General features: G+C 50.6%; 1 protein-coding gene across 1 annotated transcript in view; it reads right to left on the bottom strand.

Annotated features, from left to right (window-relative positions):
- ZSWIM5 (zinc finger SWIM-type containing 5) overlaps nucleotides 1-15,759 on the bottom strand; it is a 102,129-nt gene extending 86,370 nt beyond the window's left edge. Inside the window, exon 1 of the mRNA XM_075097788.1 lies at nucleotides 15,043-15,759. Coding sequence (XP_074953889.1) covers nucleotides 15,043-15,724 — 682 coding nt within the window. The 5' untranslated portion in view covers nucleotides 15,725-15,759. The remainder of the gene's footprint in view (nucleotides 1-15,042) is intronic.
- Nucleotides 15,760-19,497: the final 3,738 nt, after the last annotated feature.

Raw genomic sequence — 19,497 nt, 5'->3', positions numbered from 1 at the left:
TTAGCGTGGGGAATTTAGCTCAGCCTGCAACTAGAAAAGTGTTAAAATATTTAGCAAAGTTGAACCAAGATCACCATGATTGGGAAAGGAAGAGTAAGAGTCTGGTGCTACCTTGCATTTTTTGATTGCACATTTCTCAAACCCCATTAAATCCACAGCTCTCAATAGCTTCACTCCTTCTCCCAAACCTCAGCCTGCAGCTCCAGGACAGCATCGAAGTAGGGTGGAGAAGCACTGGTCTCTCCAAAAGCCTCTTTAGCCCCACCAGCTCTGCATCACTGCTGCCTCCCAGAATGGTGCCAGAAGTCCCTGCCAGGGCAGCAGCCATCCCGCTGCCAGCGCAGAAGGAATGCCATGCCCCAAGGAGACTCAGGGATAATCCCAGTGCTGCAGGAGATGTGGGTCCAGGGCTGCTTTCGCAAGCCATCTCCTCCTGCATCCACATGGCAGCTGAGGGCCAGGGCAGCCCTTTGGCTGGAGAGGCTGTTCACAAGCAGGGAAGCATCCCTGTGCTCTGACCCTGTTTCTTAATCTCCTCCCGAAGCATCTGCTGCTGACCGCTGCCAGACACAGGGGAATCCAGCCACTCTGCTCCCAACCAAGCCCTCGTAGCCTTTAGAGAGCTGTTACTATTTATGAAAAGAGGGTCAGGATCCTGCTTGTCAGCTCCTTCCTGAGCTGCAGCGTCACCCATGCCACAGAGGCAGCTCTAGGAAAGCCCTCAGGAATGGGACTGCTGGGACTTGAAGATGGATAGGCTCCAAGTCACAGCCACTAACACTGCTCTGGAGTAAAACCAACCTCCTCCCACCTGGGTGTCTCTGCACCCACTCCCTGGGCAGCCCCATCTTCCAGTTTCACACACAACTGCATCCACCACGTCCTCCTCTCGGCCATCCCCATGGCCATGAGACCCCTACTTTGCTATACTACTGCATCGCAACCATGGCTTAACAATGACAACACCACGAAGAGCCCCTACCCTTTACAGTTAGTTGCATCTCCCCTCATTCAATAAAGGAGAAGCAAGGGACAAGGATGGTGATGGTCTCCTTCAGCACTGGAGTTGGATCCAGCACTGCCCTGAAGGGGAAGGGGCTCATGCAGCCACGCTGCCCCATTAATTCTGGGCTCAGCAACCGGCAGAGCCCACAGGACAGCAAGGTGCTATCCTCCACTGGTGACACAGAGCCTGCCTGCTGATACAGCCTGCCATTGCCAAATCCTCTTCCCCAGGAATTTGTAGCTGGATTCAGACATTCCCAGCCTGTTACTTATTTCAGTGCTTTCAGCCCTCCAGAGTACAGGGACATCCTGTCTTAAACCTGCCGAGCCTCATGCCAAGAGGACATCTGCTTGGAAGGCAGCCCCTCCAGCTGACCCAGCCCTGGAGGGCTGCCTTCCCGTCTCTGCAAGATCCCAAACATACCCTTGCACCCAACAAAGCGAAGTCAGTTCACAGCAGAGCCAGGAGCAAGAAAAGCTGCTCAGGCAAACCACAGTTCCCATTCCCTCTTTATAAGCTTTGCTAGATTTTTAGACCTTGGAAACATTTTCTTCCTACTCAGGGCATTTTTAGGTTAATGGTTCAAACCTCACAGTCCAGGAAACCTTACTGTGGCTGACCAGTTGATGGGTGTGGGGATGGGTGGGGAATAACAAAAAAAAACCACACACCTCTTGGGCATCGGTCCTCCCCACTGCAGGGAGGACCGCAGGGTCTGGGCTGAGCTAGGAGCCACCAGAATCAAGCCAAACCCAGGCATGCAGGCAGGCAAGGGAAAACCTCACCACTGCCTTGTGCCTCCTTCAGACATGGGAAGCACAGAGAGTGAATGATCGCTCATGGAAAATGTCAATCTCCAATTCAGGATGCTCTCCGAAACACGTCATCCCAGCATGAGGAGTGGCTGTGCCTGCTAAACCCCTCTGCAAAACCCCAGAGGTGCCGGGGAGGCACCAGCAGCGCCGGGTGACGACGCCATCGGCAGAGGGAGCACACGACGTCCGAACTCTCCATTTGTCCAGGAGCAGGTCTCCAGCATAACAGAACTCTGATTCCCCACACTGACTTAATCTGGCATGGTCCTTTTTGCCTAAGCCTTGTTTCACATGCACCACTCAAGTGCAAAACAATAACAAAGCATCAGTCATTTCAGGAAGAGCCCTTGGTACCCCGAAACTCACCGTTCTTGAAAAACTAGTGCTTTCATGCAAAAGCCCCAAATTTGGACAATTCCCATTAAGTCAGTCTCCCCCATCATTTCCCCATTTTTCTATAGCAGAAGGTGAGGAGCTGAGCCATACCTAGGAATATCTAATCATTCATCTTTATCCTGCCTATTTTTTTTTTTAAAGTTTTTATGATTTTTCCAGGGCCTACATAACAGCAGATTTTTATCATAACACAAAGAAAGGCAACACAGCACAGTTTCCCTCTCCCAGCAAGCACAGCACCAGTTATAACACACTTCCAGTTCCCCTCAGGTACCCCACGGGGAAGGCAGCCCACTGTGAGCCACTGGCAAATAACCCCCACCTTAAAGGCACAGGGTATGGGAATCTTTCAAACTAAGTCACTGTGCTGAATTTTAGAGATAATGGATGTTTGTGCTGTATGAGAGCTGTGACTCAAAGTGGACAGTGATGCACCTGAAGATACCCACTGTTTCTACATCCCACCAGCAACGTGATCAGGTGACCAGAAACCATTTTTTCCCAAATAACCAGTAACTTCTAAACTGGGAAGCAAATATTTGCTCCCAGTACACCTCACCTACATGGGAACAGTCTGACCTTGCCAAACACCTCCTCAACCATGCCAACCCTAAAGCAGCAGAAAGCAAGGATGTGTGCTGCTCTTCACCATCCATTTGGTGAGTCTTTGCACCGCAAAGGGCTGTGGCCAGGTTTTACCAGCAAGGTGCTGTGTCCTGGCTCTGAAACCAGCAGTCCCATAACCACTGTCTGAACATGCTCCTCCATCTCAAAAAAACCTGGCTGCTATCAAGCAAACCTGAGGGGGATTAGCCAAAGAACCTGAATTTTATGTAGTGGGACAGGGTCTGTGAAGCTAAAGCAGACTGAATCAAACTCAAGACAAGTAAGACATGGAGGGAGTTCTAGGAAAAGGAGGCAATTCACACTTCCATGCCATGTAGAGGGCTCTGGAAAAGAACCAAGGGGCTAAGCTCCACTCTGCACCTTTTCAGAGGCCATAGCTTAAAAGCACTCCAAAACCCACTGCTCGTTCTTGGTCATCCTTGCAACCATCTGCTTTGCACCTGTTGGTGAGTAATATTTTCCAGAGTGAGAAGCAAGTGAACAGAAGCAGCACACCAGAAGCCACCAAGCTCACTATCACGCTTGGTCACAGTCCCTCTCCATCAAAACCTGCAGGAGCTTTTAAGGTCCAACCTCATCATGAGCCAAAGGGGCAGAGGAGCACAATTCATTGTCCCACTCACCACTTTTCAAAGCAAAAGATGTCTCCTCACTCTTTCCTCACACATCCTCCAGTTTCCAGAATTTATCTCCTAATGCAACAGATCAAGCAACACAGCAGGAAACCCCACCAGAGGTGGCAGCCGGGGACCACACCAGGCACTAGAGCTCTCTGAGCACACTAAAAGCATCTGTCAACAATGCCAGCTGACCTCAGAGACAGCCAACCTGCCGAGACCCCTGGTCTCTCAGCCCAAGTCTTCAGAGAGCTCAGCCAACCTCAACAACTTCCCAGCACACCATAACAACGTTTCCGAAGTGGAGCTTACAACCTGATTTTTCAACTTGCAGGCCAGATGCCCCTTATTTTGAGAAAGTATGTTAAATATGGGTAGTCCACAGCTTATGGATAAAATAATGCAGGCTTAAAAGAGGGGAAACTCAAGAGGGAGAAGATACTTCCCAACAGGGGAAAAAAATATAAGATTTATCTCTAAATGTAACAGACCCAGGGGACAAATTAAAAAAGGAAACCATAAAATGCTTGCCCAATATCTTTTTTAATTCTTAAATCTGCTCTTTTACAGTAAAGTTTCATCCACTGTGTATAACTAGATGTATGTGTTTATGTACATACTGATTTATTTGAAATTTATCTGTACAGTTTTTCATCCTAAAGAAATTGTAACTGAAAAAAGAGCAACTATTCAAGAAGGAATAGCATCACCTCAGACATAAAGGTCTCGGAGATGCTGCAATGTAAATAGGCGAAGGTTTCAGACTGTGGTCTGCAGACTCATGCAAGGAAGGTAGCAAGAACACACCAGCTTACTGCTGCTCGCCTTCAGCTCCCCACGCAGGGCCTGCTCCAGGAACATTTTAAAGACCTGCAATTTGGAAATCAGTTGCAAATCCTTGACCAAAAGCAGTTCAGCAAGAACCAGAGGCAGCAAGACAAATACTGCATGACGTTCCTGTCACCATGCCTGCTCTGGATGCCTGGCTCAGCCCCAACCTGGGCCACTTCACATTCCCAGGTGGTGGAAACGCTGCAGAGGAGTTACAGCAGACAATGTGGCAGCCTTACCTAACGAGGACTTGGGGACAGGCCCTTCCTACAGACAGTGTGTTGACACCAAACTGCAACTGAAGACTACCCACTAACCATCTCCCGACTCATCATCCCTGCTCTTCCAATAGCAACTCCGAACCCCAGATCCCAGAGGCAACTATCCCGTCCAAGATGCTCCACAGCTCTACCAAGCTCCTCCATGCCCCATGGATGTTCTTGTACCAAACAGCCAAGGCTACACAGCATCCCTTGACCAGCCCTGAGGATCACACATTCAGGACTGTGTTACACTACAGAGAGCTCAGGGCAAAGCACAGCCATGTTTCCCAGAACAACCCCATCCTCATCCTAGCCCAAGTTCTCCTGCAAAACACAAAACAGGCTTTTTGTCATTTGCTAGGAAAAGATGAAGCTTGCTTAGGGTTTCTTGATCCATGTTTCTCTAGAGATGGGAAACGAAACAGAGTAGCAGGCCACTGATTCCTGTGCTAAAAATCCAGCAGTCCAAACAGGTATCAATGCAGACCTTAATAAGCTTCAGGAGCAGCAGGTCCAAAACACGAATGTGGCCCAGATACCCAAGAGCCAGCAGACAAAATGAGTGGGAGAAGGGAAACAGGGAGACCAGTATATGGGCAAAGGGGATACCCTCAGTTTGCAGTCGCAGCCCCATACCAAGCATTTTGGCATAAAAGAGATCTCAAACTCATTTAGGTCACAGTCCACCTCTTGAAAACCTAGAATCCACCCACCAAATTCCATCATGCTTTGTTATTAAGCACTTAAAGCATGCACAAGGAGGGAAGGAAATCGTCTCCGTACGTACAGCAAGGACCAAACACTTTACTAGGGTAGAGGAAAGAGCATCATGCCTGCAAAGCACCCAAACATCACATGCGCCTTAGGACCCATGCAGTGGGCACTCCTGGAAGAGGCCGACCTGCCAGTGTCTTCAACAATCATGAGAAAAATAAAGGCGATAAGCAACACTAGACACCCACCAACCGAGCTAAGAGGATGAAGCATTTCTCAGGAAACAATCGGGTTCTCTAATAACAGGGCTGCAGCAGCGGCATGAAAGAGGGAGGAGGAGCAGGCGGGGAGAAAGGGACTAGCTGGATATTTATCCCATCTTCATCTTTGTGTTATCAGTACCCCGGTATCAGCATTGTTCAAAATGGCTGCTTAGATGGTTGCCAGCAGCAACAACAGAATTGGTCCATCTGCTGGCATTCTCCCTAATCCATCTCAAACACTCGTCGTCTTTTTAAATGCACGCAGGGGAAAGAAGGAAAAAAAAAAGTCCGCCTTGTACAAAGAAACAGAATCCTCCTATAACAGAGCCTTTTAACTAGATTTTTATGCCACCCCTGTTTCCAGGACACACAGACAAAAGTTAATTTTACGATAAAAGAACCAGTGTAAGGTGCTTTTTTGTTATGAGATCAGAAAGCAAATGGAATTTGAATTGTCTGCAGTGGCATGTATCTGACAAAGATTAATTTAAACAGATATTGTCTCTGAAACCAAAGTCCATTGAACGGCTTCACAGCCTATCAACCATGCGAAAGCAGCTCCTTCAGCAGCACTGCTGACTCCACCACTTTCTTTAAAAATGGCTTAACCTATTTCTTGTAAGATAAAAGGTCATATATAGTTCTATTTTACAAACCCATAATAGCCAAAGCCACACCAAGCAAGGACAATCGGGAGAAAATAATAACGGGGGGGATTTCCTCCCCCTTCACAGACAGATGCTCAACACTTGCTGGGTATTTTTCAAAGCGCGCCGGTAGCGAGCGGCTGCAGCGCCGCCGAAATGTTTCGACATCCTTAGAATAGGATAAAAACCCCGGGGTCGCCAGTGCAGGATGGAGTAGCCCACCCCGGGGTGAAGATGCTGCAGCAGGGCAGCTCTCCACAAGCAGCATGGGATGATTCTTTCGAAGGGATATAAAGCCATAAGGATGCAGGGAGGAGAAGGCGGGCTGCCAGCTCCCTTGGTCCCTGGGGCATGCAGACAGGGGCAGGCAGGAGGGGAGAAGCGCTGCTCCCCGGGCGCTTGCTCACCCCTCCGGCCCCTCTCTGAACACTGGGGTATTATTTCTCCTTTTAATCACAAGAAACAGATCTGTGCATGCCATCGGCGGGCTGTGCGGATGGAGACAGCTGCTCAGACTTCAATGGGACACACGCACACACAGAAAAAAAGGCTGCAGAAATCCAAATCTTGCAATTTCTTCCCTTATTTCCAGTTTATACAGAGCACCGCAGGGAAAACGCTACCAGACAGTTTCAGAGCATTTGATACAGCAACGACCCAGCTTTGGGAAAAGAACGAAGGAGAAGCAAAATAAAAGATGACAGCCAAAAGCACTTTTAATATAGTTTCAGTACTTTCAAGAGAAAGCTTCTGTACACAGAGCAGCCAATGAACTGTTACCAAAATAAACACAACTGGCTTTAAAAAAATTAAGAATTTATTTCTGATGATAAAGAAAATCAAAAGAGACGAAAACCAGTGAGTGAGACAGAAAATAAATTTCTTTTTCATCCTCCAGACACACTACTTTTAATTTGGCATCCAAAGCCATTGTAGTTCATTAATGCAAATTTTATTTATCTCAGGAACCCATTTGTTGCTCTGCTACCCCTTTGACAGGGCACTCATCTTCATCAAGACACATCCATAGCTAGGGCACAGCACGCAGCACCTCCTGCGATCCCTGCCTTTAAAAACCACATAACACCAATAACGAGTAATGGCTATTATTGGCATCCCGAGCAGTCACCCACACACCGCCATCAGCTGAAGGATGGAGGCCAGGGATACTGGATGGCATCCGGAGCGGAGGCACAGCCTGTCCTGACCTTGCCAAGGTCCCAGACACCAAGTCTCCAGCATTCCCATGGGGAATCCCTCCCCACCAGCAGCTGTGGGGCACAGGCACCGTCTCCAGGTGCAAAGACAGCAGCCAGGCAGATACCACACTACATCCTGCTGAGCAAACCTCAGTGATGATTAGCAGCCCCCGGTCAAACAAGCTGGGTGGCATTGGTGCAGGCAGCTCGTTACGGGCGTCCAGCAACAAGCAGGGCATCATAAGCCCACTCACCCATTTTAACCCACGGCTGACAGCAGCAGGACATTTGCAGGACAAGCTGGACCAACATATCTGCATGCAACCTTCCTGGCATCCCAGCAGATCTGCCTCCTAAGCACATTCATGGCTTTGTTTTTAAATGATGTGAGAAATGCCAAAAAAAAAAGAAAGAAAGAAAAATCCCTGGCAACTTGCACCTAGAATGCGACAAGTAAAAGCCCAGGATTTCATTAATTTGTGCATTACTTCAAATGCACCATTTTACAATGACTAACCCAAATCCTGCACAAAATCCTAAGCCTTAAGCTTGAGACAAAAAAGCAACTGCTCTTAAAACACAGCACTAGAAAATCCGTTTGGATAGAAATGTGGTGGTGTCATGCACAGGTGAATCCTCAGCATTTAATAAAACACACCCACCACACCAACCAAGTGGAATCTATTCATGTTTAAACATCAGGATTACAAAAAAAAAAGCCTTTGAAAAATTGCATTCTTGCTCCTGGGACATTTCATTGCAAAACCATGAAGATGCTTTCGCCTTTACATCCCCCAAGAAGTGGTTTTTCAGGACCTGTGTGTCTCTGTGAGATGTTAGTAGGCTCCTTCCCAACTCCTGTTGCAAAGGCACAAGTAATCAGGGGCTCAGCCTGTACATGAGACCCTATCCTTGTGAAAGCCAGGTCAAAAATCAAGTGGGTCTCAGTTCTGCCCTTCTGAGCATGCAGGAGAGCATCTTCAGGGCCTCAGCAGCTCTGCCAAGGGACAGGGAGAGCTCCCCACCACCACCAAACATCCTGGCTCTAACAAGGTAAGTCTTGTCTCAGAGCACTTAAGGTAGCCAAGGTTTGGTGTCTTTGAGTTTTTGTTTTCATCAGAACACAGATCAATTTCTACTGATGCTGATGCCAGAGAAAGCCAAGATGCAGCAAAGGCAGGAACCAGTTACTCAGAGAAGCCACTTTCGTCCTCTCCTCTCATCCCCAGAAGACCAGGAGTATGACAACCCCATGACATAACCTCTTCAAGACAGCATCAAATGTAAGGTAGGACATACTAGAAGTTCATTTTCATACTCTCAAGATAGCTATTCCAGACCTCCAGCTCCTTGCAAACCGAAGCCATCCATGCCAGCCTCAGACAGGGAGATCAATGGGGAAACACAGGTTCAACCATCATCTGCCTCCTGCTGAGCAAAGCCAGGAGAGGACCCCAGCACCCACCTTCCCAGGTCCCCAGCAAATCTCACCCATGGCCACACCAGAAGAAACAAGCAGTGTCAAGAGACGGGGTAGCAAGTGAAGGCTCTTTCCATCCCCTTGCCCAGGACCTTATGCAAGGTTTGCTCCTCAGAACGTGGCCAGAGGAACAGAAAGCAACACCTGACAGCCCTGGGAGAAACAGCAACACCCCTACATCTCCAGAAGAAAAGTCACCTGCTTTAAGCACAAAGCATCATCATGCAGCAACAAGCCTCGGCCTCTCACTGAAAACCCCGGGCTCACCTGCCTTGAGAGGGTGAGGAGATGCTGCTCCCCCCAAAATCCCTGCTCAGCTCCTCACCCACACAAGCTACTCCAGCCTCAAGGGCAGCAGGGGAGATGCAAAACTTGCATCACCGCTAAACACAGAGCTCTCCATGTAACCTAAATGCAAAAACAACTAAAAATTAAACGTGAGCACAAGGTTGGCCACACAGTCCATCTGAGCTAACCCCAGACGGGAGCTGGTCTCCTGCTGGGAAAGGGGAGCAGGACATAACCCCAAAACCATTGAAGACATGCCACCTCCCCCATGGACCAGGTCCTCCTCCAGGGCTAGGTTCACATATATGCCAAGGAAGCACATAAGCCCATGAACTCTCTCTTCCACCCTAATGCTACCAAGATTTTTTTTTTTAATATATATATTTCCAAAGAAAATTAAAAGCTGACACACCACAAGACACGATTCACAGCTGAATGTGTCTTTACAGAGCAATAGGATAGATGAGCTCATTTAAGTTTTCCAAAAGTCCTATCTGAGGTTAGGGGGACTAATCATAAAACATCTAACATCAAAGCAAGCGTCAAATAACAGCAAAGCACATTCCCTTGCACAAAGCTTCAGAAACAAAGCACGCAGGCACATGTGGTTTATGTTACTGCAGTTTTAGCACAGCTAAATGCTTCCTAAAAGATTCACTCTAGATGTGAGCAAAATTAAAATCTGCTGTAAGTGACGTGTTGGAAGCAGAGAAAGCCAGTGTCTCACCTGGGCTAAGCTTTGTAAGTGTGTAGGTAAGCTAAGAACAAACCCCTATTGCCTGCTCAAGCCAAAAAAACAGGACTTGTTACACTGAAAAACACTTCAAACCTAAAGCCAAAACGAAATATTTTATTTCTTGTGCTTTATTTTTCAGGTCTCTAGCCCCTCTAGCATCCTTTTACCTGGAGTAACTAACCACCCAGTTAAAAAGATGTCCCAGCTTCATAAGGTCTGTTTATACTCTTAAAAAGGACTCAAAAGCCAATAAATCAATCAGGTAGAAAAAAAAAATTGGAATTCCAGCTGTCAAAGTTTTCCTAGTTCTCCCTGCACAACCAGCAAGAAACTCTGGCTGTTTTCATCATCTCCAATTCCAGTTTCTATAATATAGTCCAGAACATACTCTAGAAATATCTCACCTATGAGGGAGCAGCAATAAACGGATCATAAGCTTTAATGCCTAATAATCCTTCCTTTTAATTACGTATGTTAAGAAAAAAATAATTAGAAACGTAAAGGGCTTAATGTATATTTAAAGTGTTCAACAGTTTCCATCATGATAGGGCTAATGAACCTCTGCTGGCCCCTTTTATGTGGTTTAAAGTATTTTAATATACATGGTAGGATAAAGTAATCTACCCACAAAGAAAAATAAAGTAAAAATTAATTAGCAAATTGGAAACATGTTGTACAGCTGCCCCACCCAAAAACTAAGAGGATCCAGAAAAACTAAACTCCCTAAACTAAGCAGGGTGCTAAACCAAGCACCCTGACAGGGCATACTGGGTTTCAACGTGAAAAGAAAATATGCTTCATGACCCATGGCATTCCTTCCAAACCTGCTCCCACTGGATATAGCCTTAAACCTAGACCCAGGAGGAGATCGATCTTTACACAAAACAAAAGCAACCACAACTGGCCCTTGAGAGCCCTATCGAAGTGTTTTCCCCAAAATAAACAACTCTATAAAGTCGCACACACCACCTAGACTTTCAAAAACAACTGGATACAAATTTAGACTCTGCCCCATACCACGTCACACGGGAGGGAAACCAAATGCTTGCCTAAAAGCACGCATTTTTAGGGGAGAAAAAAAGATATCTAAAAAAACAAAAAGAGGTTTCAACCACGTTAAGAGCATAGGAACCCACCAGTATTTTTACCTCTGAAGCTGCGTTATAGCAGGCATCATTATAAATATACACCGAGAGAAGCTGGAAGCTTCTTCTTACACTATGGTTTTCAAATCAAAACTCCTCCAATTAAAACGCCAAAGGCATTTACATGTATTATTTACAGGTATCAGGTCTATCTTAACCTCTGTCCAGACAGAAGCCTGTTGAAGCAGGGTCAGAAAATCCCCCGCACCTCGATGTCCAACTTAGGAACCATGGGAAGGTACTCAGGACTGACCTGTAAAGCATCAGATAAAATATTCAGGATTAATTGCAGGTTTGACAAAAAAAAAAAACCCACAGGTTCCCTCCAGGTGTTTACAAAGCCAGTGCATTTTAAAGCCCTGCTTCATTGTTACTCTAACAGCAAAAGTAAATTCTGCCTATGTACTTATGGCTGGACCGCATACCTCCCCATCAGGGTACAAAGGCTTATCTGTGGGGAAGGAGCCGTAGGCAGCACACACCATATAGGTTCCTAAGCGGTTGGCTACAAGGCAAAGAACAACACAAAGCTCGATGCTTCAGAAAAAGGAGAATTCCCACCTAAAATTGCCACAGACACTCGCCCACCCATCGGCAGCCGTGACAGCTCGAGGGCAGACTGTATTATACCGGACTGGGGAGCGCAGGCGAGAAACATGGATTTGTCCTGCTGGATCCCAGCCTACTGTCAAAATCCACCAAAGGTCTTTTCTCTCTCCAAGAACCCAAGAGATAATGGTGTAAAAACTTTTGTTCATAAATATTTATGCAAGTGAACTTGTTAAAAATTAACCGCCGTCGTTAAAGGTTTTGTATCCTTTAGGATTCCCGGCATGCAGTGCAGTTGCATGCTTTATATTAAGCCTGGCATTTCTGCATTCCTTTCCTGCATGCTTTTGTCATTTGTCTAAAAATTAAAAGGAAAAAAAAACCCACACACCACACACACACAAAGACAGGATCTGTACACATAATAATAAAGCAGTTTTTAAGAAGACAAAGATGCCTGTGTTCAACATCCAAGATCTTTCTTTGAGCGGGGGGGGGGGGGCGGGGGGAGGTGGTGGAAATCAATTTAATGACTCCAGTGAGATCAGGGTTTAAGCCTCGTTTAAGTTTTACTAAGCATGAAGGAATTATTGGTTGATAATGTGACATATATGTTTTTTTTCAGACCTGCCAGTTTTGTAAGCACGAGGGAGCAGGAGCCTGAAACAGTTTGTCCCCTCAAGTACAACCCTCACCCCTCCTCACCATCTTCCATCTCCAGAAGACCATTCCTCTTGGATTTTGGCTTTCAATTTTTCAAAGAGATTTTCCAACCACAGGGAGAAGGAATTTCACGTCCTTACGATTCTTATTTTTTCACAGGTCTGAGTCAGAAACATGACTGTACAAACATCTGATCTTTATTAACAGCAGATCTCAACTGTGCAAACCTCTGGTCACGACGCCGGGAGCTGGCGGTGTCCATTAAAGAGATCCTTAGAGGGGAACAGTAGTTTTGATTTAGCGCTGGTGAGCACCAAGCAAGCCAGTGTTGGGGTTTTATTTTTTTCCAAGACATAATGGTTCCCATATAAGCTGAAAACCAAGTTCCTATCTTAACTGCAAACACACACACGCAACCACAAAGTGTTTGTGTCTCCGGTGGCTGGAGCTCTTCCACCTCACCTTCCAGCAGCATCCGCAGGATGGATGTGGAAAGTTGGCAGAGGACATCTCAGCTGTGCCTCCCGTCCACCCCAGATAAACACGCAGCCCTTCACAGCCTTTTGTTCGTTGTAAATCTTCCTCCTCCGTCTTGGGGCTGCAAGGGGCTGCTGTGACAGGGCTGCTCCAGGGACAAACACAGAGGTGTCCGACCCCACATCACCCACCCGCTGCTGTCCAAAGAGGAGCCGCACTACAGCCAAGACCCAAACACCCCCTGCTCCAAAGGCAAACACCCACGGCGAGCATCCCGCACGCCCCTTTTGGGCTGTAAAAACAAGAGATAAATCACCCGCCGACTTTGCGGCGAGCGCTTCCAGAACATGCTGCTTCATCTAAAAAGCTGACAGTTCGGAGGACAATGGGCGCAAGCTCCGATTTCAAAGCTGGGGAGATGGTTTAGACTTGTCAGGGGATATGAAATGCCAGAGCCAGGACCGTCCTCCCCATCCTCTGGCTCACCCAAAACAGCAGTGGAAGCACGGGGAGACGGGGCACGCGTGATGCTGGATGCCAGCACTGGGCGTCACTTTGGGATGGAACTGCTCTGCGTGTCCTGCACGCACCTGACCCCAGCACTCACCCAGATCCATCACAGCATCGGCTAAAACCTCATCAGAGCCACGTTTCAAAGAGAAATAAATGTTAAAACCTCATTAAAAGAGAAAATTCCTTTGTACAGAACCAGCCCTGGTTTTACCTCCGTCTCCCACTCCTGCGCCGGCTGCTCACCACATCCACACCTTGGTGGGCAGGTCAATAAAGCATCGCCCACAGTAAGCTATTATTTTTCCCCACACACTCTTAATTTTAAAGTTCCTGCAGAGCTACTCCTCTCCAAAAAAAAATTATTTGGTTTTGAGTTTCAAAGTATTTTAAACAGACTTAGAATAATTAATCAGCTTAACACAGCCCTTAGAAAATATTAATTCACCCAAAAAAAAAAAGGGTATAATCATATCCTCAGAGAAAAAGCTTTTGTGCTACAGGAATTTTCACTGCATATCCTCAGAGGTGGAAGAAGAATTCTTCTGCTGTCTGCTATTTTCACGTCTCAAATGGAAAATGTTTTGATAACGGTCTTCTGAATGTAAGCTGTACCAAACGGTTGTTTTTTTTTTTTTTTAAGCTGTTTTTTCCCCAAAAGGAAGGAGGGCTCTTTAAATAAACACCTCCGAACTAACCCTTCCATACAACAAAAACCACCCTCCCTTCACTCATTCACGCCATACCCTGGCACAAAATGAATTTACATTTCGCATTTGCAAAACAAATTCTAGCCTAATGTCATTTTAATGGAAACGTGCATTTCAATCACTTCCAATAACAACCAGGAGCAGATTATTTTATGAAAAACACCGCAATTTGTTTCTCTTTAAGTATATATACAGATATAAGGCAGCTTTCAGATGGTGACAGGGACTGGAAGGAAAGGGGAAGAGGAACATTTCCTCTCCGACAATCCCCCTCCGCCAGCGCACACAAAAGCCACCTGCCCATGGAGAGAAAACACGATGCCATTATTCCCACCATCATTCCCACGGCCCCTTCGTCACCGAACGAGAGCGAGAAGGCCGCACGTCCATCCCTGAAACACGCGTCGCGCCAGGCCGACGGTGGTACCCGCCAGCCCACCCAACTTGTCACCCCAACCCTTCCCTCCAGTTTCTGCCAGCCGGCCTCGCCGCAGGTGCCCGAGCAGGGGGCTGCGACGGGGAAAGCGGGGGGCAAATCCCGCCCCCCCCGAGATTTTCCAAGGGGGGGAAAGCCCCTGATGGAGAAGACAAAGGCAAACGCTCAGAGCTGCTGGAGAGATGCGTTATGTTTATGAATCCCGCGGAAGGGCAAAGACCCCCGTGGGAGCGTGGGTGTGAGTGCTCAGGGGTGAGGAGGACCCCGTCTGGGGGCTGGGGGGGTGGGGGGGGGGGCCGGCAGGGCTGCGTGCCCTCCATACAAATCCCCGTCGGGTGCCTTATTTGGGGGCGGGGGAGTCTGGCTTTATTTTCCCACTAAGGCTGGACAGACAGCGTCCACGCTGCGGGCGACTGCCGGTGACACCCACCTCACCTCGGGGGGGGGTGGGGGGTGTCACCCCCAGCCCCCCCACCCCCAAAACCGGCACCGTCCCAGAGGAGCACAAGGCGGTCCCTGCCCTCCGGGCAGGATTTTCCTGTCAAACCACAACCGCGCCAGACAAAAGGCTGAAGTGTTTGGAAGGGATGGCTGCGGCGGGGGGGGTGGGGGGGACGAGGACGGACAGACGGACACACAAGCCCCCCGGGGGCCCCGTCCCGGCACTCACCGACTTGCAGCACGTTGTCCACCGCGCCGGTCTCCAACAGGCGGATGCCGCGGCGGAAGGGCAGCCCCTCGCCCTGCGGCGCGGCGGCGGGGGCGGCGGGGGCGGCGGGCGGCGGCGGGCCGGCGGCGGGGCTCTCCTCGCCGGCCGGGGCGGGGGCGGCGGCGGCGGGTCCCGCCGCGGCGGCGCTGGCGGGGGATGCGGCGGCGGCGCGGCCGGGCTGGAAGCTGGAGTACATGCAGATCTGCCGCTCGCTGCGGGGGAAGCTCCAGTAGACGATGCGGCGCTGGACGGGCTCGGGGATGCGCTGGAAGCGGCCCTCCACCCGCTCGAAGGCCCAGCTCCCCGCTACCCGCTTGGCCGCCGCGTCCAGCAGCGACTCGGGCTGCAGCAGGCTGCCCGCCCCGCCGCCGCCGCCGACCCCCGGCCCCGCCGCCGCCGGCCCCGCCGCCCCCGCCGCTGCCGGCCCCGCCGCCGCCGCCGGGCAGCAGCCGGCCAGCGCCGGAGGGGCCCCGCTGGCCCCCGCGCCCGGCCCCGCGGAGCCGGCCCCCGCGGCCCCGGGACGGGGGTGAGCGGCCCCGGTACCCCCCGCCGGGCAGGCCCGGGAGCACAAGCGCTTGGGGCCCGGGGCGCCGGCGGGCAGCGGCGGGCGGAGCAGCTCCTCTCCCTCTCCTCCCTCCGCCATGGCTGCGACCGACTGAGCCGGGCGAGGGGAGGAGAGACGGGGAGGAGGAGGGGGGGGGGGGGACGGGACGGGGAGTGGGCGTGGAGACTGGAGGGGGGTGGGCCCACCGGCCCGGAGCCGGCCTCCGCCGGGGCGGGACGCTCCACAGCCCCCCCCCCTGCCCGCCGCGGCGGACCCCCGCTCCCGCCTGCACCTGCCGGCGGGCCGGGGGTCCGGTCCCGCGGGGCGGGGAGGGGGTGGCCCCGGGCACCGCCCCGGTGCCCTCCTGGCTGTGTCCCCAGGGGGGACACACGGACGACGCGGCGTCCCCTGTGGCCGGAGGGCGGGGAGCGGGAAAGCCCCGCGGCTGCCCGGCCCCAGGGCGCCGGGGGGCCAGGGGGTGCTGAGGCCAGCCGAGCGCAAGGAGCTTGTGCTGAGTTAGAGGCAGCAAAGGGGCACGGCGGGGCTGGAGGTGGCACCGCTCCCCCGGGGGTGGCCGGCGGGAACAGGGGACGGCTCCTCCTGCAAGCCCGGCAGTACCCGATCTCGACGCCCGGCCTAACCCCATGCCCGGCCTAACCCCACACCCGGGCAACCCACAAATCTAACACCCAGCCTAACCCATAAATCGCCTTCGGGTTTACCCCGGGTAACAGAGCAGGCAGCAGTGCCCTTCAGTACCCTTCAGAGTGCATCGGTGTTTGATTTTTCATTTAAAGCCTTGCAGTGAAGATGCTCGCCCCACACATCCCTGCGGCATACTTGGGCACAGAGAAAATACCAGGTCCTGTGGCATGCTCGGCCTTTGGGAAACGAGGTGAAGAAACACAGGCAGGGCTGGCTCCCAGGGAGCTCTGCTGTGCTCTAGTTGGGGTTGTGTTAAAGCAAGGTCCTTCAGCACATATTGCCTGAGTCGGCACCCCTAAATCCAGGGACCTGGCTCTTCACCAGCCTCTGCTTCAGCAGAGGGTGATGGCAGCACCCTGGGGACCAGCACAGCATGGGGCCTATAGGGAGAGCACTGCTGCCCTGCTGGGGCTGGACACTTTGCTGCCATGTCCAGCAGGACACCATCCCAGGATTTTCCCCAGAAATACATTCCTGTTCTTTTGTCCTGTCTAATTTTAAGTGACAAACCCCTGAGGAAGAGCAGAGCTCACAGATCTCAGAGTCCGGGTTTCTTACTTTGTTATTCTCAGCGTTCTGAGAATCTAAACCCAATTCCTTTCTATCTGCAGTTCAGTCACATCTAGACCATTACTGGTTACTCCCTTGTTGCAGAGATCTCGTATTTACTCTTACTGACAGAGCAGGAGTACATTTCCTGGAATAACAGGGCGATGCAATTAGGGAACAGGAAATAATTATGCACCTTTGCTATGCTACGAGATACCTCAAAGCCCAAGGTGTCCTTTGCAGGACTCAGAGGGAAGGAACCAGATCTCAGGCAGGTAGTGAGAGCAGGCAGAACTACTGCAATGAGAGATCTCCATTTTAGAGAATAAGCCACATGCTAATCGATGAAGGTCAGGAAGAGGTTTTCCTTGAAGGCTGAGGTGTTTGTTGCTGCTGCTGGTCTTGTTCAAGATAATCAGTGCTAACCAGTGACAGGGCCTGGCCGCAGGCAGCACCTACACACAGATTTGTTTACGTTTTCCCCAGGAATCGTGTCCCCATTTCTTTAAGCCTGAAGGGCATTTCACTCTCCATAACGGATTGTTGCGACAGGGAGCACTTGCGAGCACAGCATTTTGCCCATCACCTCTGCTTGCTGTGGCAGTGGCAGGACCTGGAGGGATGAAAAAGGCTTTGTCCACCTCTGCCCTTCCCTGCTGCACAGAGGGACCTAAAGGGGCCATCCCAAAGCACCCTCCTGCCCCAAGGCAGAACACACCTTCCCAGCAGAGACCAGGATCTTAAGCTCTGATGGTGATGGAGGCTGTGGGCTCTGGTGTTACAGCAGCCCGACTGCCTGGGAGTTTCTGCCGGCACTCATGTCTCCCCGCAGCCACCGGGTCTGCTCAGGCAGAGGTGAGCCTGCACAAGAGCTGGGACTCAGCAGCCCGACTGCCTGGGAGTTTCTGCCGGCACTCATGTCTCCCCGCAGCCACCGGGTCTGCTCAGGCAGAGGTGAGCCTGCACAAGAGCTGGGACTCAGCACCCCAGCTTGTCCAGTCCCTCTGTCACCAGTCTCTGCAGAGCTCACCTAGCGACAACCTTGAGTGTCCTTTCTTACATTGTCCCCAGACAGTGCCAATAAAGAGGATTTTAGACTTCAGCTCAAGCAGGGATGTTATTCATTCCCAATGAGCTGACTTTTCACTGCATAAAACATATAATCCAGACTCAAATCAAAGCAAGGTCGGTGCAGTGGCTGGCCAGCCTGTCTCTGAGGGGTTAGCATGTTATTTCAAAGACAAATCAATCTATTTTTCCTCTCCCTCTTCAACTAAACATTTGTTGCTCCCCATTCCTCTCCATCTTTCTCTGTCCATTTCATTACTGCCTTGAATTTCGCAAGGGGGAATTCTCCTCCTCCTGGAGAGCATGGACAGATCTCTTCTCCCTGGGGAATGATGTGAAATGTCAGCCTCCCGCCCAGCCCCTGATGCTGCTCATTCAGAGCCTGGAACCAGGTACATAAATAATTCACCACATGCTTTCCTGAGCCAAGCCATTTGCTGAACCTCTACCACTGGCAGCCCCAGTACCCCTCCCAGCTTCGAGGCTGTTTGGTCGGGGTCTGCCCATGCTGCAACCCACCAACTCCAGCCATACCGGCCTGAGCACTAGTGTTATTCACAAAAGGATGATTTTTCATGCTGGCCCAAAAAAGCATTTTATTTGAGTCCCTGGCTAGAAAATTTACCGACCAAGTGGACTGAAGTCCCCATGGCTCTACACTGCAGTTAGGCAGCAGTGCAACAACCATACTGAGGGAAAGTCTTTGGGTGCCAGCTCACTCGGAAGTCCAGCTTTAAGTTGCAGGTGCTGTGGGGCAAGAAATCTGCTTTCCTCTTGCTAGAAACTAAATTCAAGAGCTCTAACAAAAAGAGAGGTAGAGGATGCTGCTGAGATGTTCTCTGCAGGTTTCCTGGCACCTGTGCTTTGTTTTGTGGCAGTCAGGGTAAGTGCTGGTAGGTGCCTCGTCTCAGCCCAAGGGGCTCCTACCTCCTCGGCTGCTCCTACCTGCACACCTTCATGTAGCTGCTCTCCTCTCTCCCCACTGTGCCCAAATCCAGTCCCCAGCAGAGAGGCTGCCTTCCCCTCGGCATATTCCCCTCTCTTGGATGCTCCCGTGCCTCCAACATTGCTTTGACTCTGAGCAATGTTGTGCCCTACTAACATGGGTAACACTGGCTGAGCTTTGCAGAGATGAAAGCAGAGCTGTGCAAGACCCAGTGAGCACCAAGGAAGTCCTCTGGTGTCAGATGAAGATATATAAGAGCAGCAGAAGCTTTAAAGATGCCAATTAATGATGGGAAAGGACCTAGACAGCAGAGTGCAGGTGGCCACCAAGATCTTGCTCCAGCCACCCAGAGGATTTGCTGCTCCGAAGCAGCCCAAGCTGGGCTTATCAGCAGCCAAGCTCCCTGCTAGAGCCGCCAGCCCTAGATGCTTGTTGGAAATGTGGTGGCTTCTGCCTTTCCCATGTTGCTGGTGCTGTTCAGAGCAGAGGCAGGAGGGAAAGGACGTGGGGAGTAACACAGCCTGTATCTCCCCTGCCTTAATTCACTCAGGCGCAGAGGGATCTATTGCCCTGAGTGAAAATAGTTATTCCTTAGCATTCGCGT

Source organism: Phalacrocorax aristotelis, chromosome 6 (genome assembly GCF_949628215.1).
Source record: "Phalacrocorax aristotelis chromosome 6, bGulAri2.1, whole genome shotgun sequence".
Lineage (NCBI taxonomy): Eukaryota > Metazoa > Chordata > Aves > Suliformes > Phalacrocoracidae > Phalacrocorax > Phalacrocorax aristotelis.
Note: the sequence above shows the minus strand (reverse complement) of the source record. Positions and strands in the feature narration are given on the sequence as shown.